We start from the raw sequence: 24,593 nt of genomic DNA, 5'->3' as shown, positions 1-24,593 counted from the left end.
TTTACCAGTTCTCCTAGGCCACGCCTCGGCTGGTTCATCGGCGAAACAAAGTATTCACTATGCGCAGCAAATCGTTTCGGGAAAATTTAGAAGATTCGATTATGGTGTCACTGAAAATATACGAAGGTATGGCTCCCGAGAACCCCCGAATTATGAATTAACAAATATAAGAACTCAACTGGCTCTAATATATAGTGATACGGACTGGCTCTCAGATGTCCGCGACGTCGAAAAGCTACTGCATTATTTGCCGAACGTATTCGATACTTACAAAATACAGAATCAACAGTTTACCCATCTCGACTACGTATTAGGAAATAATCTGAAAGATACGATTTACAAACGAATGAAAATAATGTTATCTGATTTTTAGTATTTTTGAATACCACAGAACACAGTATTAGCGAAAATGAAATGTTGTTTTTATAAAAAAATTCGAAAGTATCCGATAGACGTAGGTAAATTAAACTACCTACGAGAAGCAAAAGTAAGTTTACGTGGTTTACTTCGAGCTGGCTACCGACACGTCGGAAGGGAGGTGCCCAAGCGATATCTTACCGTACAAATCGTTCTGCCATTTTTTGCTACCAAGAACGCACAGTAACAGAAAACGTGCAACACAGTCGCACTTCTCACTCACTCACATAATCCAATCTGTAATGATGACACAAATACATAGAAAAAGACAAATCTTGCATATGTACCTCGATCTCTTTATTGTACGGATACGGATGAGTCACAGAACGCTAGTTGTATGCATGCACAATTGATCTTGTACCTCAGCAGAGGGGAAATAGTGCGAAGGCCGCCCTTCCGTGTTGCTCGAAGTTGGTTTATGGAAATTAGGAAATAATTATTTATAGTGTCGAATCTTGGTGTTTTGCTTTACTATAGTCCGTTTTTTTTAGCATTAGAAAGAACTTCGCAGAAGTAAGCTTGTGGTTCCAAATCCGGTACTTATAGCGGTAATAATTTGAAGTAAATTATATGTATTGACCGTGCTACATTAGATAATTCAAGAATTATTAACAATTAAAGAGCCTGATAAAAACTGCACGCTTGCTTCTGTGGAGTTCTTTTTAATGCTAAAAAAAACGAACTATAGTAATTATTTCAATAGTTTTTTTAGTTAACTAGCTTCTTCCCGCGACCTCGTCTGCGTCTAATGATAATGATGGTCGATATATCAGGGATTAGCTTTACCTAGGTTTCACTTCTAAGTGAATTGAGTCGGACCAAGCTAACACTGCACAAACATAAAAATCCTATAAAAATATTCCATACTTTGTCACTGCAAAGTCAGTGCAAAATAGGTATTAGGTACGTACCTAATATCCGAATAAGATTAACGTAGTTACCATATTTAGTGCTTTACTCTTATTGTCAATCATTACTTCCTAGTCGTTTTGTTATACAAATAATAATCTATAAATTATAACGCTTGGCCTCATGGCTCCTCTACACGATGGGCCAACGCCGGCCACTCCAAGGGACGCATTTATGCGTTAGAGGGAGCAAGTGATATCTCATTCTACCGCATGGCTGCCATCAGAGGTGGTCAAAGGTTGTAATCCTTAGAATGCAGATGTCGCTAGTGACGTTTTTACAGTTGCAATGACTAAATTCGCGTTGATTAACGGATGGTCAGCTGGCGGTATTGGTAACGCATTGGACCGGCAATCCAAGGATGTGGGTTCGAGTCCCACGTTGGGCAGAGTTGATCATCGTTGATTTTTCCATTGTGATTGACATCTATACTGTATTTACAATTTATAGATTGTAATAATGTGGTACGTCCCACAGTAAAAATAGGAAAACAATATATTAACATACAAATATTAATATTGCCACATGCCAATAAGATGTCAGTTGTTGTATATTGACCCTTGTATTCAAATAGATATATATAGCTTGTTACAATAATCGAGAAACCTTCCACCGGTGGTTGTTATAAACACCATTAAATTGGTTTATTTTTGTTGATGTCGCTAATGATATTCATATTTTACTAATATTCTATAATTATAAAGCCCGGAACCATGTTGACATAGCTCTTAGTGCGAAATAGGAAGCATGGCAACATAGTTAAAAAATTAGTACCTATCAAAATATGGCACACCAACAACTAGCATGCGCTGGTACGGTATAGCGTTTGTTCTAGCCGTCGTTGATTAAAAAACCGGACAAGTGCGAGTCGGACTCACCCACCGAGGGTTCCGTACTTTTTAGTATTTGTTCAAATATCAAATATCAACATTTATTCAGCAAATAGGCCACAAGGGCACTTTTACACGTCAACATTGAATTTACATAAAAGCAAAAATAATAACATCAACAATTTTATAAATTAAAACTAACAATTCAATCTAACGTATTACAAAAAACTAAGAGATGTATATGGTCTCTTAATGTCGAATTACATACAAAATACAGATAAAAAAACACACACAAAAAATCTATAATATTTAGAGGTGTAAATGTCTCTAGGTGTTGATACAGTGGCAACAGAAATACATCATATTATCAGTATCACGGTTCATGAGATACACCTTGGTGACAGATAGACGGACTGGAGTCTTAGTAATGTCCCGTAAAGCTTTGGGTACGGAACCCTAAAAACATGAATGTCATTAGCTATTATAATCTATTTCTTAAAACTGTTTACCTGTTTAAGTATTACTAGACGAATAAAATCGTGCCTTGGAAATAGCAGTTCTTAATGGAATCGTCAACATTGGAACTGAGGGACTACCGCGAACCACGTTCGACGTGTTGCCTCTCAGTCGCACTTGTAACGTTTGTACTTGAGTGTGACAGGGAGGCAACACGTCGAACGTGGTTCGCGGTAGGCCCTCTGCAATCCGAATGACAGTGTGTTTTCGATATGATGTGTTTTTGTTTACTTAAGCTGCTTGGAATTGTTTATGTACTGTTAACATATGTGCCATTTTCGATCAAAGGGTACTTATTGTCGGTTGTCAATAAGGCGCTATTTCCATATAGCTTCAGTTTGAAACCAACCTTTATGGACCACCGACAATGTGGTACCTTTTGGTTGAAAACGTTATATATTAAGGATAAGTGCTACGCCATTCAAATTTAGTAGATTAAACAAAAAAGGCTTACTTAATACATGCACTGTTTTTCTTACTTTGGTCTCTCAAAACTGTCGTTTCTAATTATACTTAATTCATTGTAGAGCCTATAGATATATATAGGTAGGTATATAAAATAATTTGAGACTCTGATTATGTATATTGATTACCTATCATATTATTGCAATCAGTCTGTCTATAGCTGTAATTAATGATTATTTGTAATCTCATAATCTCCATATTCTCGATATGACGAATTTTCAATTAAAGTGTGTCATTCCTTGTTTTTTTGTATTCCTATAAAAATGGATATACCTATGTAATGGCTTCATATTAATATATATTATGTTCATAAACTAAAATGCTCTAAATTGAATAAAATTATGCATTAAAATAACTCTGGCATGTTTGATTAAAATCTGTGATAGAAAATACCTTTAAGATTCTAATAACAGGCCTAAGGGTCTCCCCAAATATATCGACGCGCATTCGGCAAAAGCCGATAGGAAAAAGCTTTATGTCCACGCAATAAGAGCGAAGAAGCCGACGACGCGTCGGCCGGCGCCGGCCGATGCGAGCCGAGCCGAACGACGACTTTTTCGCTCTTATTGCGCGGACATAAAGCTTTTTCCTATCGGCTTTTGCCGAATGCGCGTCGATATATTTGAGGAGACCCTAACGTCGCTATGTGATTTGTTGTAGGTATTTATCATCATCTTCATCGCGTTGTCTACCTCATCTTCCTAGCCTGGGCACGGTGGGCTGGATGGCTCGAAAAGAGGACATTCGCACTTTTTTCAGAAAATCATTTTTTGAAAAATGCTATCCGATAGGGAATTATATAAGGAACAATAAATGTGGTATACATTTTTTCGAAATAAGGCATATTGACAGCAGAAAAAAATAAAGTCTGTTTTTTTGTATGGGACCCAAAAATAGACATCTTGTTTCTCAGAAACTATTAGAGGTCCCGTCTTCTACCTTTCAAGACTTTGTTTTTCTACTTTTATAGAGTAGGAAACGATAAGCAGATTTTTTATACAGGTGCGGATTTTTTTTTTAGTCCAGTAAAAAGTCCACACATTTTTGATTCCAATCCAGCCCACCGTGCTGGGGTCCGCTTGGCAACTAATCCCAAGAATTGGCGTAGGCACTAATTTTTACGAATGTGACTGCCATTTGACCTTCCAACCCAGAGGGGAAACTAGGCCCGGTTGCCTCACGATGTTTTCCTTCACAGAAAAGCGACTGGTAAATGTTGTAGGTATTTATATTGTACCAAATTATATTTTGGTATCCTCCATTACGTATAAACTAAAATACGTTAGCTACCCGAGGGACGGCGCTCAGTCGTTTAAAAGCAATTTAATAGATTGGGTAGGCATCATTTTCTGGCCTTAATTTGTGCGTTTTCTATTAGCGGCTATAATTTTGTAAGTCTTGTGTGCAATAAATAGGTCCTAGATGCTATGCTCCCTAGATAAGTTTTAAGATGCCGTATAAATATGTTACACTTTATGTGTTATCAAAATCGTTGCAGATTTATCTTGGTTCAACTTATACATTTACTACTACGGAATAACATAATATCCATTTTATCTACAGGACTATCTCCACTTCCTGGTGACGTACCACCGCTTCATCTCGTTCAGCCTGTACTGCGTGGGCTTCGTGTGGTTCGTGCTGTCGCTCGTGAAGCGCTACTACATGCGCCAGTTCAGCCTGTTCGCGTGGACCCACGTGGCGCTGCTCATCGTGGTCACGCAGAGCTACCTCATCATACAGAACATATTTGAAGGTGAGATGAATCCTAGTGACGTACCACCACTTCATCTCGTTCAGCCTGTAATGCATGGGCTTCGTGTGGTTCGTGCTGTCGCTCGTGAAGCGCTACTACATGCGGCAGTTCAGTCTGTTCGCGTGGACTCACGTGGCGCTGCTCATCGTGGTCACGCAGAGCTACCTCATCATACAGAACATATTTGAAGGTGAGATGAATCCTAGTGACGTACCACCGTTTCATCTCGTTCAGCCTGTAATGCATGGGCTTCGTGTGGTTCGTGCTGTCGCTCGTGAAGCGCTACTACATGCGGCAGTTCAGTCTGTTCGCGTGGACCCACGTGGCGCTGCTCATCGTGGTCACGCAGAGCTACCTCATCATACAGAACATATTTGAAGGTGAGATGAATCCTAGTGACGTACCACCGTTTCATCTCGTTCAGCCTGTAATGCATGGCCTTCGTGTGGTTCGTGCTGTCGCTCGTGAAGCGCTACTACATGCGGCAGTTCAGCCTGTTCGCGTGGACCCACGTGGCGCTGCTCATCGTGGTCACGCAGAGCTACCTCATCATACACAACATATTTGAAGGTGAGATGAATCCTAGTGACGTACCACCGTTTCATCTCGTTCAGCCTGTAATGCATGGGCTTCGTGTGGTTCGTGCTGTCGCTCGTGAAGCGCTACTACATGCGCCAGTTCAGCCTGTTCGCGTGGACCCACGTGGCGCTGCTCATCGTGGTCACGCAGAGCTACCTCATCATACAGAACATATTTGAAGGTGAGATGAATCCTAGTGACGTACCACCGTTTCATCTCGTTCAGCCTGTAATGCATGGGCTTCGTGTGGTTCGTGCTGTCGCTCGTGAAGCGCTACTACATGCGCCAGTTCAGCCTGTTCGCGTGGACCCACGTGGCGCTGCTCATCGTGGTCACGCAGAGCTACCTCATCATACAGAACATATTTGAAGGTGAGATGAATCCTAGTGACGTACCACCGTTTCATCTCGTTCAGCCTGTAATGCATGGGCTTCGTGTGGTTCGTGCTGTCGCTCGTGAAGCGCTACTACATGCGGCAGTTCAGTCTGTTCGCGTGGACCCACGTGGCGCTGCTCATCGTGGTCACGCAGAGCTACCTCATCATACAGAACATATTTGAAGGTGAGATGAATCCTAGTGACGTACCACCACTTCATCTCGTTCAGCCTGTACTGCGTGGGCTTCGTGTGGTTCGTGCTGTCGCTCGTGAAGCGCTACTACATGCGCCAGTTCAGCCTGTTCGCGTGGACCCACGTGGCGCTGCTCATCGTGGTCACGCAGAGCTACCTCATCATACAGAATATATTTGAAGGTGAGATGAATCCTAGTGACGTACCACCGCTTCATCTCGTTCAGCCTGTACTGTGTGGGCTTCGTGTGGTTCGTGCTGTCGCTCGTGAAGCGCTACTACATGCGCCAGTTCAGCCTGTTCGCGTGGACCCACGTGGCGCTGCTCATCGTGGTCACGCAGAGCTACCTCATCATACAGAACATATTTGAAGGTGAGATGAATCCTAGTGACGTTACCGCCGCTTCATATGGTTTGTACTGTCGCTCTTGAAGCGTTATCATACTATTTAATTATAAATATATTTCAAGGTCAAGTTCTTATGAATCAGTTTCCTGATAATGGTGCGACAGTATTCGTATATGTCCACTAAAAGCGTGGGCTAAATAAAGACAAGAACCTTCTGGAAATGGTTTACCCAAACAGCGTTGGTTGCGGGCAATGGTCCGATATTTACGGTCTAAATGCTGAAACCGGAGCCCATAACCATCCCCCTTGATTGCATAAAGTACTTGACGTCACACTCCATACTCACCTACTGCGTCATTGACGCCGACCATTTATCATGCAAAACGGTTGTGCGACATGCGTGAATAATGTTCAATCGTTTGTCACCCAGGCAAAAAGGCTCAGGCTCACCGAGCAGTTTTCACGTGTTCATAGATAATAATTATAGCAGTACCTAGTAGCACTTAACTTGTAGGTACTTATGAAGTCTTATTCCTATTCCCACGTCAGAGAACACATATTTGGTATTTTTCCTAGGTCAAACAGATACTTGACAGCGCATTGCACCGTTCTATTGCTACAAGTACCTACCAAACCTACCACCTAAAACGATTAACATTAAGTAGACTATACTGTTTACTATTGTGTGGCTGTTTTCTCGTGGCTGACGAGTCGGAATAGCAACAGAAAATAGCCCACTCATTTGTCTGTGATGGGACTTAATATTTACTTTTAGCCTTTCAATTTTCACGTACACAATTGTACCTTTATTATTATACCTACATGAATTAAGTAAATTAAACTCGCGACTACAATGCATTCCTTACAATAGGTCATCTTACTTGTTGATACTGTTTAACCTGTCCGAATGATTCATTATATGACCGCTAATTATACCTACGTTGATAATGATAAAATTATCGGTCAATGAACTCCAACAGTAGGTATCATAGGATGACTGATTGAAAGTGTACGTTAATTTGTTCTTATTCTTCTTAGTCCGTCGATTGACCGTTAAAATATGCTAGGGGTTGTATGGACTATCATGGGGATCTATATAGGTACGCAACTACGCAAAGCAATAGAGACAGTTAAAGTGGCCCACTGATTACCAGTCCACCGGACGATATTGGCCTGTCAGTTAAACGCAACATTTGACAGCTCCGAACAACTGACAGGCCTATATCGTCCGGCGGACTGCCCCTTAAGCCCTTTAACCAAAATAAGTACGTTATTTCATAAGTGTATTGATTTTGAACTTAGTTATTTCATCCAAGGCCCCTAAGTTTTCTGTTCTCTTTGACGGCGCAGCAACTACATAGTATAATTTCTCTCTCCTCGCTCTTTTAAAAATGCCATTTGTCAAAAAAGGACAACCATACTGTGGACAAGATGAACTTCAAATCAAGTGTTGCCTTTTTTGATGCATCCAGGCTGTGTATGTGTGCGTAAAAACGTGTATGTGTGCTCTTTTAGGGATGTGAAAAGTCGATTTTAATCGTATTATATATCGATAAACGCTACACAGCGGAACGAAATAGCTATTAATTGAAGCTTCAATATCTTCGTTAAACATAAACATAATTGAAATGCTAATGAATAATAAATATATTAGAATATAATAAAATAATTAAATTATTGCGGAACACATATTTTAGTAGGCATTTCTGTATTTTAATTAAATATATGAACTTTCCCTTGGTTCCCTGCTGGGGCATGACGATAAAATTGTGATCTGATAACCACAATAAAGAATAAAAGCGTTGTTGTTCATTTTAGGTATCGTTAAACCTTTGAAGTAAAATTAAAATTGCAAGAAATGTCTATAGTTTATCGATATGACTTTATCGACATGGCTACAGCAAGGTGGTGTTAAATTGTTAATCGTACGCTAAACAAAAGTGGCAACAGTGACAGCTCGCTGAGACACCGTCTCTATATATTATAAGTCTATGATTTCATCCTTCAGGTACTAGATAAGAGCTAGGTACTAGATGAAAGCTCTAATTTATAACTAAAGTATAGAACATAATTAAATCTATATCCGTTATCCGCATGAGCCGAAATAGGCTGATGGCAACTGTACATTTTGGTGCAGCGGATCTGGTGACATACAACAATATTGCAAATAATTGTTACGAGAAATATCTTATCTAAAAGCACTTGATAATTATCTCGATTGGTAATGGTGTTTGCCGTCGTTTATTTGCAAAGGGATCGGTTATAATGAAATTTACATGTAGCTATTATAAGATAAACCGTAGCGTTGGTCTCTCAAACGTTTATAGTAGTAGTACTTAGTGCTAGACTGCCGGGGTCTCCACGTTCTGACCCGGGGGCCACGGGCAGAAGGGCTACCGCGAAAACCGAAATTCGCAAATTGCGGGGATCTTTCTCTTTTACTCCAATGAAGGCGTAATTAGAGTGACAGAGAAAAATGCCCGCAATTTGCGAACTTCGATGTTCGCGGTTATAGGCCAGGCCTCCGCTTCCTTTTCGGCCGGATTATCCCGCCGTTGTTTGGAGACCTTTGCGCTAAAGTAGTTAACGAAAATATGGCTATTTACATTGCCTTGCCCTGTTCATACATTAAGTGTACCTACAAAAAATATCCGTAGCCGTGTGTATTTGAGTTTCTCAGCGTATCTTAAATAATTTTCAGGATACAATCTTAAACAAAACTAAACCTAAAAATATTAAGCTTAAGTAGGACGCTCAAACTTACATTGTGACATCAAAATAATATCTAGGTAAGGTTTACTCGGGTAATTCCGAATGTCGAAAACTGTCGGATAATTCCGAAAAGAGATATTTATTATGATGGAATTAAGGGTGATTTTCATCTGAATTTCGGAATTATCCGACATTCGGTATTACCCGAATACACCTTAGGTGATGATGTCAGTCGCCCGTGGATCTCGATCGCGCCAATAAAAAAAAGCGAAATGCAGGCGCGACAGATATCATTTTGAAGTCACAATGTAAGGTTGAAATGGCCTCTAAGCACCATCCCTCTAATCCGGGGTTAACCGGTTAAACCTGGAGTTATCATGATCACTAGCACAATTTGACACTCCGTTTAACCCCCTGGTTAGTGGGATGGTGCAAGGAATAAAATAAAATAGAAAAATCTATACAGTTACACAACAGAAGTACAGCGAAGAATATCCATTCAACCCATCAACACCTAGAACACACTATTCAACGGACCTGTCTAAACATGTCCCGATGCGTCGCAAGATAAACAACCTCACTCGGCATTGTCAGGGCCGCGAAGCCTTTCAGGGTATGTAGGGCGGGCTCAGGCGAATGTAGGGCGTGCTAACTTGCTCAATAATGTGCCGGCTTCGCACTGGGGTTTAATTTTAGCACTCCAGATTTGTTACAAGATTTTCTTTTTTTGTTTTGTTGGTATAAGGGATTTTAGTCTCTATTGTCACGTCGCTAACGCCGAAATTTCAGCGCACGCGCGTTATCATAATGATAAGACTATAGTGTTCAGGGATAACGCGATCAATTTCATGCGTTCGTCTATTTGCCCCTCTATATACCTATAGAGTGTAGAGTCAAAGATCTGTTTACAGATTTACACCTTACTCGTTTGTAATAATGGCGATAATGTAAACATAATCTTTGACGTCGACTTTAGCAATAAAGTGAACCTGTTTTGCCCAGCAGTGGGACACACACATACTGCCGTATTCGAACTTCAAGATACGACACGTACTAGATCCATTCTAGATACGTTATAGTTTAGATATCAACTAGTTCTCTTTTGCAGCGCGATTCGGGCAACCAATGTCACTTTTACGTTAGATAGAGTAAGATATCTATTAGAAGTGAATTGGATCTCTAAGTCATATCCTGTGGAAATCGTTCAAGAGTATCTCCAGAATCACAAATGTCAAATTTGACAGGTTAGATCTTAAACATATCGTTATCGTATCTTGGTGATGTCTAAAAGATATCTAATAGATGTCTATTTCAAAATCCGAATCGGGCCCATAGGCTAATAAATAAATAAAAAGTTTTGGATTCCTAGTCTTTTCGGAGGGTTATTTTTTTTCTACTCTCGCACAATGTTTGGGGCTCTAGTCTAGTTAGATAAAAGAGCCGCAAATGAACCTAATATAGCACGCGACCAACCCGCGCACCTTAATCACTCGAGTGGATTAGGGTCACAGTATTAGGTACCCTCAATCAAGGACAGAATGCGCACTTTTATTAGGATTAGGTCGATGGTGTAAAAATAAACTTCGGTCTTAAAATAGGGCTACGTCATTTTGTATGTGTATTATTTATCAACAAACGTTCGAATATACTTTTTAGGGTTCCGTACCCAAAGGTTAAAAAACGGGACTCTATAACTAAGACTCCATTGTACGTCTGTCTGTCTGTCACCATCAGTCTCTCACTGGATGGCGCTGTTTTACATGAACCGTGATAGCTAGACAGTTGAAATTTTCACAGATGATGTATTTCTGTTGCCGCTATAACAACAAATACTGAAAAGTACGGAACCCTCGGTGGGCGAGTCCGACACGCACTTCTACCAAAATCTGATATTGATTTGAGATTAACCCGCTATGCTTCTCGGTGTAGGTAATGTAGGGAAAACATAATTTAAACGCACGCACGAGGTGTTTATGTAGTATAAAATAGTACCTAACGATAGTAAGTAATATGCTGCCGTGAAGCCAACGTAATTGTTTCAAATTCTATAGAACAGGGAATGCCCAACGCTCGAACAATGCGTAGTAAAACTATATTTTCATGAACACAGACTATTTTTAGCTCAGCGTACGTGTGATCCTCTAATATGAAAGATTGTTACGGATTCCATGCAGAAGTGTATTAATAGGTATCTCAAGGACGACTATTTACATTAAGGGCTCATTTAGACGATGCGAGTACTCGCATGCGAGTTTCGTTACATTGCGGTTTTTGATCGGTCGGTTGAATTGGACTTAACCAACAGTCCGCAATGTAGCTAAAATCGCATACGACTTCGCGCGCCGTCTAAATCAGCCTTATCAGTCTTCTTATGGTGCCATATCGTATCGGATGTCGGCGATCTTCATGCGAAAGTTTTCTCTATTCTTTATCGTTCTAGAAAGAGTGGCGGTGTCTTTGGGTACCGGTCCTATCCCTAATATTTTTACTCCATGTTGTTCTAGATCTTCCTTTACCCCTTTTACCTTCTATTCATAAGTATAATTAACATTGTAATTGAAATTTGATTAATCGTTTTTAAGGTTTCGCACCGAAAGAAAGTTGCCAATCCTAGGTACGTACAGTCAGCAGCAGATATACCTGAGCGGGCAAGGTGTCCAAGAAAAAATATACACTTCAATCGTCACAAAAATAAGGACATCTAAGATGTCATTTTCACGTAGGCTTTCAGTTCGTCACAAATACCTTAACTTCTGAGTTTTTCTTTAACACATACACCCTTATTTAATCACAATGACAATAACGGTTAAAAAGTCAGTGGTAACTAAGCAATCAAATTCAAGCTGCTGTCATTAATACCTACACGCACTGCCAATCACGTACGTCAGCAGCCAGGGTGCCACCAGTTGCTAAGCAGTTGTTATTTCAATGGTAACTAAGCATCAACATTTTATCTGTTTAACTTTAAAATAAATACTGTAGCACTACGAATTGACACCTCCTTTCTTAAAGAAGTATTTTATCGTTAAGTGTCAAACTTATACAATAAATAAGTAGGTTCTACTAGAATGATCGGTTTTTTTATTTTAACTGTCATATGCGGCTATTCTTCCAAACCGGTGATCATATTATATACCTATGTTAATATATTTATTTAGTCCACTTATTGTAGTAAAATATACTATACAGGGTGGCCCATTTAGATCGGCCAGTATGGGAAAATCTGATACTATAAGATATACACTGATCTCTTCTTAGGAATCATGTCATCGATTTTAGTAACACGAAAAACTGTATTCATACATTAAAAAAAATGTGTACTCAGCTCGGGAATCGAACCCCGAACGTTTTGAAAAATAAAACTAAGACTATTTCTATTTAGATATCGATTGTGTAGGTCTTAAGCAATAAATGTTACTATGAAACATGATGTCTGAAATTAATAAAATGCATTGTTTTCATATCCTTTAATTTAATTTAGTCAGTTTTCGAAGAGACCAGCATTTTTAGGGTTCCGTACTGAACGGCGAGATCATCCATCGGTGTTTGACATCACTACGATAACCGACAATGACACATCACTAGAGGTGGTCGTCCATCTTAGATTGGTTTTACGCGAGAGCGTCTTGGCATATTATTTTCAGATCTATACTCTCATATTTGTGATTCCCTAATAAATGTTGTTATAAAGTGGTGTCTGGTGTTTTTACTCTTACAGCTTCAGAAGTGCGATGTGACCTTTTCGCCTACTACGATATATTTTGTCGTAAATTGGCAATACAAAATTAACCGGGCGTAGTCCTTTCTTGTTTCATTGTTATTGAACGTTATCGTTATATAAAATAATGAAACTGATTGTAATGAGTAAACGCATCAACACCACTCATCAGTTAGGGATTAAAATATACAAGGTCTTACCGTCCAAGACCTACAAGGATAACCTAACTAACCTCCTAAACCACTGTCGGCTGCCGACGTACTTACGTACGTACGACGTACGCCTTTGCCTTTTGTTGTGTTTACTTTCAGATATCTATTTCAGTTTACTGTCCATCATCAATGAACATGTCTGGCTAAAAAAAATACATATAGACAGTGTAATACAGCTGACTCCAAGATGATGATGATGGAGATTACAATATTCACAGCAGAAGTTTACAAGACATAGACTGACAGTATGGTGTAATGTATAACAAAATAAATCCTTGGGATTACAAAGTAAGAATTAAAGTTGACTCAGGTAAGCAGTCGTTGATCCAACACCTAAGAATGCTCCCGGGCCAAAGTGGTAAATATTCACTGCCTCTCTTATATGTTGTGTTATTTTTGTGATTCATGTGCTTTCAGATACATAACATAATGTGATTATATACACATGACATATTAACACAATGCTATGATCATTTTCTAATGGTTGTGTGCGGTGAGAAGTACATTCAAGTAAAAGTCATACAAAACAATTTTGGTAATATAAATTTACCTTGATTGATACTATGTGTATGGTGATGTTATGCTTTCACAATTAACAATGAGCGCTACTTAATACTTTCCCTTTACAGTCAAATTAAAATAGATTCCAAGTTTTCAAAACCACAAACCGGTAAGGAAAGTGAATTGTTGTTTCACATATGTGTGTGTGTAAAACATGCTTATTGCAACTGAAATAATGCTTTGTTAGTATGTTTTTGAGTTGTGTAATTTCCAGAAATTTGACAGCAATGATTCTTGAAGTGAATTACCATACCGTTGAAGGCATTAGAGCTCAGACCTCTATAATGAACCCAAATCGACATGGATAATATTTCAAAGTTAGTTGGTTATGGATGCCAGTTATATTATGTTCAAGTAATTCATTATATGCAGAAAATGTTGATAAGTGACTAATCTCTGATGTCATGGAAAATGAGCAGTATTTTTCAGATGCATTTCCTTATAACAAAACTTGATTGCTGGTGAAGTTTTGATCATAACTTTATAATATTTGCACCGGTGAAGTATGATTACAGGAGTTTTCAAGGTTTAAATCTTATGAAAGAGATGGACATATTGAACTAGATATTTATTTACTAAGCTGAATATGATTGGTAAAGCAGGTTGCTGCTAATGGTAAGCAAGGTGAATTCTTTCAGGAGTCAATATAGACTTTGACAGTCTACATGATGTACATGTCTTTTACATACAATTGCTACTGGACTCTAAACGTACCGGTCAGTTAAATGTTAAATGGATGAATACTAAACGAAGGTAAATAGCTTGGTTAAAGCTTTCTAAGTAACTATTTTAACCCGTTCACTGCTGCTGAACATTGACCGAAGGATATCATGTCATCATGAGTTACTGTTTGAAGTTATTAATGGTTTTCGTCTGAACTTGTAGTGTGTTATGGTACTGTTTGCATTATAAAACAGTACACTTTTATTGCTTCTGGGTTTCATCAATCAGAAGTTGTAAAAAAAACAATAATAATTATAATGTTTCACAAATTGTGTGGGTTCACTATAAGTATCTATTTCATTGTTTTGCAAACTGCATAAACTGTGGTTTATTATGTTATGAACTCATTTACCTTAAAATGTGTGCTTGCATGGCATTTAACAAAATTATTTAGTTTTGTGCAGGTATAAGTTAACCTGGAGAATGATGTGATGAGTTACCTACACATAAAATGCACATATACAGCTGAAGAAAATCAACTATGTCTTGGGATTGAAAGCTTGATGGTTTAAGCATATGTGCCATTGATTCGGTTGATTGATCATTATCAATACACACTTTCATGATGGTTGAAAAATACAATTTGTGAAACCTCGGTAAGGCGAACCTGGGTAACAGAGGAACCTCGATAACATGAACTTCTGTTCAGGGTCTACTGTAGTTCAACCGTGGTATAGTAAGAGTGTGGCCTTTATTTAGGGGCACGGAAGAGGCACGCCAAGTTGCACATGATCATTTACATTGGTTGCATAGTAGCAACTGCTTATTATCTTATATTTTCCATATTAACGCCAAATGCTGCTATTTCAGGTACCGTTTTCAGATTAAGAACTGACGACAAGTATATTCTCAGATTAAGAACTGAGATATAATTTTATTAGACACTCGGATTGAGAACTGAGTTATTATTTTATTTATATTACTTACTCTCGGATTAGGAACCGAGTTGTGACTTTGTTTTATTTCAGATTTAGAACTGTGTTACTGTTGTCATACTAATGTGTTTTGTTAACGGGTTTGCCGACTAATGAAGGTAAATGCTGTTATTTCAGGTACCGTTTTCAGATTAAGAACTGGCTATATTTTCAGACTAAGACTGAGTTATACTTTTATTGAACACTCAGATTAAGAACTGAGTTATTATTTATATTACATACTCTCGGATTAGGAACCGAGTTGTGATTTTGTTTTATTCCAGATTTAGAACTGGGTTACTGTTGTCATACTAATGTGTTTTGTTAACGGGTTTGCCGACAAAACCTAGAAAATAAACACATTGTGCTTGATTAAATATTGTAGTAACCATGGTAATGCTTGCGATATGTTATTTTATGCCACCTCACTGTTAACCATTTTACTCTAAAGGCTGGTTCATAATTCTACCGGTTGCTTCAATGTCTGCTATAGAGCTTTATTTATTGTGTGCTCTTTAAGAAAGGCTGTTACTTTTGTCTTGGCAAGGGATGCTATCCTTAAGAGGCTAGTTCCTGGCGCCGGTAATCGCAACAAAGGCTTGAAGGAGCGGTCTGTTGCTTGTCACTATCTGTTTTTGGTTTCTGCAGTGTAGGCCTTAAGAGGCGGCCCATTGCTGATGACATAATACTATCCTTAAGAGGCTAGTTGTTTTTGGTTTCTGCAGTGTAGGCCTTAAGAGGCGGTCCATTGCTGATGACATAATACTAACCTTAAGAGGCTAGTTGTTTTTGGTTTCTGCAGTGTAGGCCTTAAGAGGCGGTCCATTGCTGATGACAATTATGTCATAGTATTAACTATCCTTAAGAGGCTAGTTGTTTTTGGTTTCTGCAGTGTAGGCCTTAAGAGGCGGTCCATTGCTGATGACAATTATGTCATAGTATTAACTATCCTTAAGAGGCTAGTTGTTTTTGGTTTCTGCAGTGTAGGCCTTAAGAGGCGGTCCATTGCTGATGACATAATACTAATCTTAAGAGGCTAGTTGTTTTTGGTTTCTGCAGTGTAGGCCTTAAGAGGCGGTCCATTGCTGATGACATAATACTAACCTTAAGAGGCTAGTTGTTTTTGGTTTCTGCAGTGTAGGCCTTAAGAGGCGGTCCATTGCTGATGACAATTATGTCATAGTATTAACTATCCTTAAGAGGCTAGTTGTTTTTGGTTTCTGCAGTGTAGGCCTTAAGAGGCGGTCCATTGCTGATGACAATTATGTCATAGTATTAACTATCCTTAAGAGGCTAGTTGTTTTTGGTTTCTGCAGTGTAGGCCTTAAGAGGCGGTCCATTGCTGATGACATAATACTAACCTTAAGAGGCTAGTTGTTTTTGGTTTCTGCAGTGTAGGCCTTAAGAGGCGGTCCATTGCTGATGACAATTATGTCATAGTATTAACTATCCTTAAGAGGCTAGTTGTTTTTGGTTTCTGCAGTGTAGGCCTTAAGAGGCGGTCCATTGCTGATGACAATTATGTCATAGTATTAACTATCCTTAAGAGGCTAGTTGTTTTTGGTTTCTGCAGTGTAGGCCTTAAGAGGCGGTCCATTGCTTATAACATAGTACTATTCTTAAGATGCTAGTTTGTCCCTGGTATCTGCAGTGTAGGCCTTAAGAGGCGGTCCATTGTATGTGATATGAGATTATCCTTAAGAGGACCATTATTTCTACTACCGATAACTGTTTTATCTATATCGTACTATTTGTTGTTGACCTTGAGAGGTTGGCTTGAGACTTTGTTTACAAAAGGATATTTAAATGACCTTAAGACTGATGATCTCAAGGTTACCTTGAAAGGGTTGCTTGCACTAATACCTTCTAGAGATCGCTGGCGCAGTTCCGGATCCAGTAGACGTTGAGGTAGTGCCTGTTCAAAATGCCCAGTAGAACGAGTGCGTGCAATGGGCTCCGTGACAGCCTTATCGTGAAGGGCTGACTTCTACGGTCGTTGCCCCTACAAGGGCAGTGGTATTCTAGCCTGCATGTGGTATTTTAACACGGTAATGTTTTCTTTTTGTCCAATAATCAAATCTGTGGTTATCTGCCATTAGTCACGATGCTAGAAAGCGGTGACATGAAGTACCTACTTGATTACGTCGCCATTAAGGGTGATTATGTAATTTATTAACAATGTTGCTAAAGAGTGCTCATGAGTTCTGTCCAATCATAACTGCATCTTTCTCATGTATTTACAGAAGTAGACCTTTTGACTGTGATGGTTATTACGGTATAATTTTATGGCTATCAAGCCGGACCTGTGATCAAAGGGTCTAACTGTGCCATTTGCGCATTAATATATCGTCGAAACCTTATCATGATTATTTTGAACAACATTGTGGTATGCTAATGCAAAGCCTATCGATGGCGCTAGGGTGAATTATAACACCTTGTTATATTAAGGAACTGAGGCTTTTCACATGTATGTTACAGAGTTTCGTGAATAAGAGTTTGTACTGTTTACATGTGCTGTATCGGAGGGCACCTATGCACATGCATGAGACGTGTCCCACGTTAGCCTCCCACCAGTTGAGGAGCCAACTCAACGGAGAAGCCAACCAGTAATGAACTGGTGGAGGCTACCGCCACCTGGTGAAGGCCCAGCTTGCTGCGACTGCGTTGGCTGCGGCAGTCTTCAGTGGCGGCCTTGATAACAGTGACCTGACGGGACGTAGGTCGGGTCAGAAGATGGCCGAGCTGAACGGCGAGATCATCCATCGGTGTTTGACATCACTACGATAACCGACAATGACACATCACTAGAGGTGGTCGTCCATCTTAGATTGGTTTTACGCGAGAGCGTCTTGGCATATTATTTTCAGATCTATACTCTCATATTTGTGATTCCCTAATAAATGTTGTTATAAAGTGGTGTCTGGTGTTTTTACTCTTACAGTACCCAAAGGGTAAAACGGGACCCTATTACTAAGACTCTGCTGTCCGTCCGTCTGTCCATCCATCCGTCCGTCCGTCCGTCTGTCACCAGGCTGTATCTCAGGAACCGTGATAGCTAGACAGTTGAAATTTTCACAAATGATGTATTTCTGTTGCCGCTATTATAAGTAACAAGAAATACTAAAAACAGAATAAAATAAAGATTTAAGTAAGGGGCTCCCATACAACAAACGTGATTTTTGAGTAGTAAATATCAAATGGCATTCCGCACAGGAGTAATCTAAGTAACGCCCACTGCGGGTTCAAACCTACAACGTCCTGATAGAAAGTCGTACATACGCTACATGTGACATTATCTTCAAAAATTATATAAACTAATGCGAAATTAACATAAAACCAGAAGACACAAATTAATAATAGAAATGAAACCCAAAAAAAAAACAAAAAGCTGTAATATCTCTAGGTGCGTACGACTGAGATTTGAACCCGCGGTCTCTGCTTTGAAAAGCAAACGCCTGTTACTGAGACCACGACGTGCCTTGACAATTGGCTCTAAATTCGGCTTCAGTTAGCTTTTGCTATGTGTCATTCGTCTTGACGAATCTGTTAAAAGAAATAGTTTGCAGTAAGTTGACCGAGAGGCTCCTGTCAAATGGTTGAAGGGCAAAACGTGAGATAGATGTATGTGATGACAAGACTGTACTGCTTTCGATGATTGTCAAAACGCTTTACCTGAAATTAGCATGGCTATCTTTTATTCAATATTCGACCATACTTGTATGCTTTAAAGTCTATTTTTCCATATTGTTCAGATATATTTGACACGTTGACCGCTTAGATACCATTGGTTTTTTGACAGCTAAGGTATCAATGACTTGTTGTAAGTGTAGAAATTAATGAATAGCGACTGTTAACATATTTGTGACACGTTGAGCGCTCACAAGTAAATACTACCATGACAGTCAACAACTTTTTGACAGTTTAAACGTTTACCTCTCTTTGAGCATCTGGAGTGTATAGCGACTTCTGCTGCTGACTGTACAGTCTGTAGCGGAAAGTGATCTTCACAAGTACACGATCGAAATTTTATTCAGTTCAGAGGACACCTAAATTGTACTATTCGTGTCATTATTTATCAGCTAACAGATAGGTATAATATCGGAGCGGCCAATGTGCCCAAAAATATCTGAAGATGCACTTTAACGTCTTGGTAATAAAGTTTTCCGTTCCGATGTCTGGATGGCACTGTACCAAGAGAAATTGTAATTTTTTCGTACTGTTTAAAGGTACGGGTTCTCCATTTTGCGTGGTCCGACCAGCCACGGTTTTTAATGTTCCGTAGTTATCATCCCCATTTGACTACCTAAGGAATACATTAGTATTAAAACCGGCCAAGTGCGAGTCGGACTCGCTCGGAGTCTTAGTAATAGGGTCCCGTTTTTACCCTTTGGAATAGAAATGTTACTTTTAATAGTAAATTAGCAGTGAATACTAGTGAATAGGCGTATAACCAAGCAGCAGTCGGTCACAAGTAGGTTAACGGACGGCAAAGCGATTCAAATTGATTGGTTGATTGTGCGTCGGATTCGGCCAGGTTGCTTATTACAAGGCGACTATTGCTCGTTAACACATAATGGAATAGGCACCGGCATTGCCATTTAGATCGCCTAACGTAGCTTCATTCATATAATATACCTAGTTAGACTCGTTCAACGTAGAAATCACCTGATTGTTGACGTGGTTCATACTCCAAGCCGTGACTTTACATTTAAAGTAGTCAATGAAACATTTTTGCGGTGGTTATACGCTGTTTTCCATAATGGACCAATATCTGGGAGAACGAGCTTTGCTCGGAAAACATGTAAAAACTCAAAAATGCGCGTTTTCCCAGAGATCAGACCTAGCTAGATTGATTTATCTGCCCCGAAAACCCCCATATAGTAAATCTCATCTAAATCGTTAGAGCCGTTTCCGAGATCAGAATGAATCAGTTATTATGGCCGGCAATGTCATCTACCTAGAATGCAGCCGTCCACAACTGTCCACAAATTATCTTGCTTGTGTAACATGTCTTTTGACCTTGAATATTTACCTCTTTTTAATGACCGCCGGTTTAAATTTAGTCTGTTATTATTTTTGCAATAATATTATTGAAGGTTACCCAAACAGCCAAACCGTAGATAACGAATTAACTATATTGAGATCGCCCCGCACTAAGGCGTTGTTGACATAGTATCCCTGCTAATAAGAAAAGTCTCATATAGGTAGGTTAAAAAATGTGATGAAACAGCCATGCATATTCTGCGCCTATGTAACAATAACGAACCTTATTAGGCGGCACAATGCATTTATCAATGGTTGAATTGAATGGATATATTAATGCCTAAAGGATTTGAAACAAACGTAACCGCAGGATCTTTGCCTACGCCAAGTCATGGGGTTAGTTGCCAAGTGGACCCCAGGCTCCCATGAGCCGTGGCAAAAATGCCGGGATAACGCGTGGAAGAGAAGAATTAACCACAGGATCTTTGAACTTTAAGGGGCTGCCACAAGACGGCACAATACCTACAAAACTACTTTTACTAGCACCCCAACAAAGTTTATAACTACGCGGACATATTCCAAAAGAAATACATATTTGTGAACTATGAGAAATATATGTGGTCTCTCTCTCTCCTTCTTTCTTACTGGTGTCTTGTTCTGTTTCTATCTGTTCTGTTTCTGTATTAGTTTTAAATTTGGGTGCCCTGAAAACCAGGGCCGTGTCTTACAGACACTGCTTATGCTGAGCAGCATCCTATTTGGTATACGTTTCTTTACTTTTTTAATTCGATGTACCTATTGTATGTTTTTACGCCAAATCAATATTTTCTATTGAATAATTTTACGGTTTAGACTCACTTATTTTTAGTCACTCGCGCGACATGTTTCGGAGAGCCTAGGTCTCCTTTACATGCACACTTTTTTTATAACATGTCGCACGAGTGACTAAAAACAAGTGAGTCTAAACCGGAAAATTATTAAATGTTAGTATGTCTCACAACAGTTTAAATTTAAATGATTTCTATTTCTATTTCTAAAACAATAACAGTATATGTGCTTGTCTCTCCGCAGGCCTAATCTGGTTCATAGTGCCGGTGTCCATGATCATCTGCAACGACGTGATGGCGTACGTGTTCGGCTTCTTCTTCGGCAAGACGCCGCTCATCAAGCTCAGCCCCAAGAAGACGTGGGAGGGCTTCATTGGAGGCGGGTTCTCCACTGTCGTCTTTGGACTTGTGGTGAGTAGGGTTGAAAAAACCCGGAAAATATCCCGTTTTTTCTAAAAGCCATGTTTTTTTAAAGTTTAATTCGGAAAAAAAATGTCACTTAGTTTAGGTATATATTTTTCCTAATAGAACAAAAAGTGGCTGTGACATACGGACGGACAGACAGACAGACAGACATGACGAATCCATAAAGGTTCCGTTATTTGCCATTTGGCTACGGAACCCTAAAAAATCGGAAATAACTTGTGAATTTTGCCATTTATATTTATACCTGTACTACACCTGTTTAGTTGTGTGTATTGTTATCTAAATGCTGGCTGGCGATCGTTTGTGAAAATGTCAATTGACTTTGATGCTATCGTTAGTTTAAAAAAGTTTCATTTCTTTCCAAAAAAAAAATTGAAAACTTGATGATTTTTTCGAGAATTTTTAACCCTAGTGGTGAGTACTTATTTCCAACTAGCTTCTTTTATTTTACCGTCCTGTCACAATGCATGATTCATGTATCCATGCCAAATTGCAGCTTTCTAGCACTAATGATCACGAAGCAAAGCCTCGGACAGACAGACAGACATGATGAATCTATAAGGGTTTCTAGGTAACAACGAAACCCTAAAAATGTTGAAGTTTCAGCGGGATAGATAAACAAAAGTACAAAGTTATTGGTACAACTGTCAGCATGTGTGTACTCGTAATGCAAGCGACGAAACGCTACTAACGTTTGTGATAATGATTACGCTATTTATAGGAATGAATTTTAATGACCGGAACATCCTGTACTTTTCGTATCATATTACGTTTTTAACGGGCCGATTCGGACTTTAAGATACGTCAATTAATAGATATGGATTAGATTTCTTCAAACAATAACGTCACGTTTGACACTGACATATGTAATCAATATCGTTTATAGATCTATTAATTGACATATCTTAAAGTTTGAATCGGGCAGTAAGAATGCCTCTTAATAATATACACAATAGGTAATGCTTAAAATTTTAGCCCCGAACGCGCGATCCAGTCTTCCTAAAAAATGTATTTGTTTTAAATGTCCGATAGTTTCATCCGTTTCGGATCTATGATCCCATACGTGGGCCATACTGAAAGTTTCTGGATTCTGATATATGAGACGACTTATTGTTTCTAAGTGGCCAGTCCAGGAATTTTCAGTATGCCCTAAGTGGTACCATCGCCCTCACTGTTCATCATCATCATCTCTGCCATAAGACGTCCACTGCTGAACATAGGCCTCCCCCCATGTTGGGGGGGTGAATGCCATAATCGCCACGCTTGGCAGGCGGGTTGGCGATCGCAGTCGAGTACACCGAATTTCAGGGACGCTGCTGCCCGTCCACTGGTGGTCTTGGACGTAGTTTCAGGACATACCCGGGTCCTCCCCCTCCCACACTGTTAACTGTCTTTAAAAAACTTATGTCCATATTGTCCATATCGCAAACATCGTTGACACGTCGCTCTCCATTACATTTCTCTTTATCTTTTAATCTACAATTTTTTACTAGCTTTCAATTTGAAGACTAATCGAGTAATCACCAACGTTGCCTACTTTTACATTTCCCTCTACGTTTTAAGAGTGCTATTACATTTCGGGGTTGAGCGAGTTTAGGTATTTTACGCGCTGCGGCAGGCCGTGCGAGCTCAGTATTCCGATCCCTTCTACCACACTCGCACTACAATGATGGATTAAACATTCTTGATCCTTCGCGAAGCATATTGAAATCAACCATAACAACACTTAACTGTACTTAACTTATAAAGTCCTAAAACTGTTATTTGGTAAGTACGAAAATACTAAATGCAGTGCAAATGTACATAGGGGCTGTTCATAAATTACGAGCCCCGATGCAAATGATTTCGTCTAGTTCCGCGCAACAATTTTGTTTATTTTAATAAATTTTACACATGAACATATAATGACCCAGTAATGGGAACCATAATAGCAATGTTTAATGTAGTTTATTTTGATCGTATAATAAAATTGCATGAGACTTTTATTGCTGAAAAAAAGGAGTTTTCAAAAACGTTGTCCAAATCATATTGTCCTCTCTTACAGCACTGCTGCATGCATGGGCTCGAAACAAAATTTTCAGTACATTGGCAGAGCCCTATTGCTTTCCCTGGTAATAGCCCTTTTCACATATGTTGTAATCCTACCTGTCAAAAAATAAATAAAAAATCATTATTTTTTTTCTTTCAGTACAAACGGTATTTCTTGTATTTGGATTTAGTTATTGCAGAGTATTACCCTATAAAATTAAATTACATTAGTATAAGCATTAAATATTAGTAATTTTTAAACAAAAACATTATTTTTGAACAAACGCGAGATCTTCAAAAAATGGGGTCACCTGACGAAAACATATGCATCGGGGCTCGTACGTCATCTATTTTTGACCCCCCCATCCCTCAAATCATCCAAAAATCATGCTTCGGATGACTCTGTTTCCTCCTACGTCATGCTACCATCATCCGATGTCCAGACCCCCCCCCCCCCCCATTTGAAACGACGTAATTTATGAATAGCCCCATACTCGTACTTATGAACGTATATTGCTCGAAAGAAATTATAGGTACTCGCTTATTTACAAGAAACAAGTTACAAAAAACTGAAGATACACAGGGTATGATGATGGAGCTGGAAGGTGGCCACGGGTACCAGTCTATGGGGTCATCCATTAATTACATCACACGTTTAGGGGGAGGGAGGGGGTCAAGAAAATGTGACATGGGGGAGGGGGGAGACACAAACTTTGTGACGTCACTTTAACTTCATCAGTAACCGAAAATTTATTTAAATTATTTTATTCGCTGTACATTTAAATAACAAGTCTTTAAAACGATAATCGTTTTTATTCGTTTATGTTTCATTCCTAAGCAGTTTTGGGTTATAAAATTACTAATATTTATATCGTCAAAAATATTTTGATAAAATATTAATAATACTTAGGTACTTACTAGTAAACAATGTATAAATGATTTATTAGTGCATACGTACTTAATATACATACTTAAAAAAAACATAATTAAATAACTAACCTACAAAACTTAAACTATATCTAAGGTGGTCACCGGTACCAATCAACCATGCAACTAAACCATTTCATGTTTAGGCTCGTTTTATTAGTCTCAACAAGATCT

At 39.1% G+C, this 24,593-nt stretch overlaps 1 protein-coding gene and 1 non-coding gene across 2 annotated transcripts in view; both read left to right on the top strand.

Moving 5' to 3' along the window:
* The window catches only part of LOC134665866 (phosphatidate cytidylyltransferase, photoreceptor-specific), a 58,485-nt gene that overhangs the window by 16,523 nt on the left and 17,369 nt on the right, over positions 1 to 24,593 (top strand). Inside the window, exons 5-6 of the mRNA XM_063522898.1 lie at positions 4,701 to 4,893; positions 21,283 to 21,449. Coding sequence (XP_063378968.1) covers positions 4,701 to 4,893; positions 21,283 to 21,449 — 360 coding nt within the window. The remainder of the gene's footprint in view (positions 1 to 4,700; positions 4,894 to 21,282; positions 21,450 to 24,593) is intronic.
* Positions 1,643 to 1,714, top strand: Trnaa-ggc (transfer RNA alanine (anticodon GGC)). The gene has a single exon. It is a non-coding gene; the product is annotated as a tRNA-Ala (tRNA).

This window comes from Cydia fagiglandana, chromosome 7, assembly GCF_963556715.1.
Source record: "Cydia fagiglandana chromosome 7, ilCydFagi1.1, whole genome shotgun sequence".
In the NCBI taxonomy this organism is placed as follows: domain Eukaryota; kingdom Metazoa; phylum Arthropoda; class Insecta; order Lepidoptera; family Tortricidae; genus Cydia; species Cydia fagiglandana.
The sequence above is the reverse complement of the archived record's forward strand: the minus strand, read 5'-3'. Positions and strand labels throughout refer to the sequence as shown.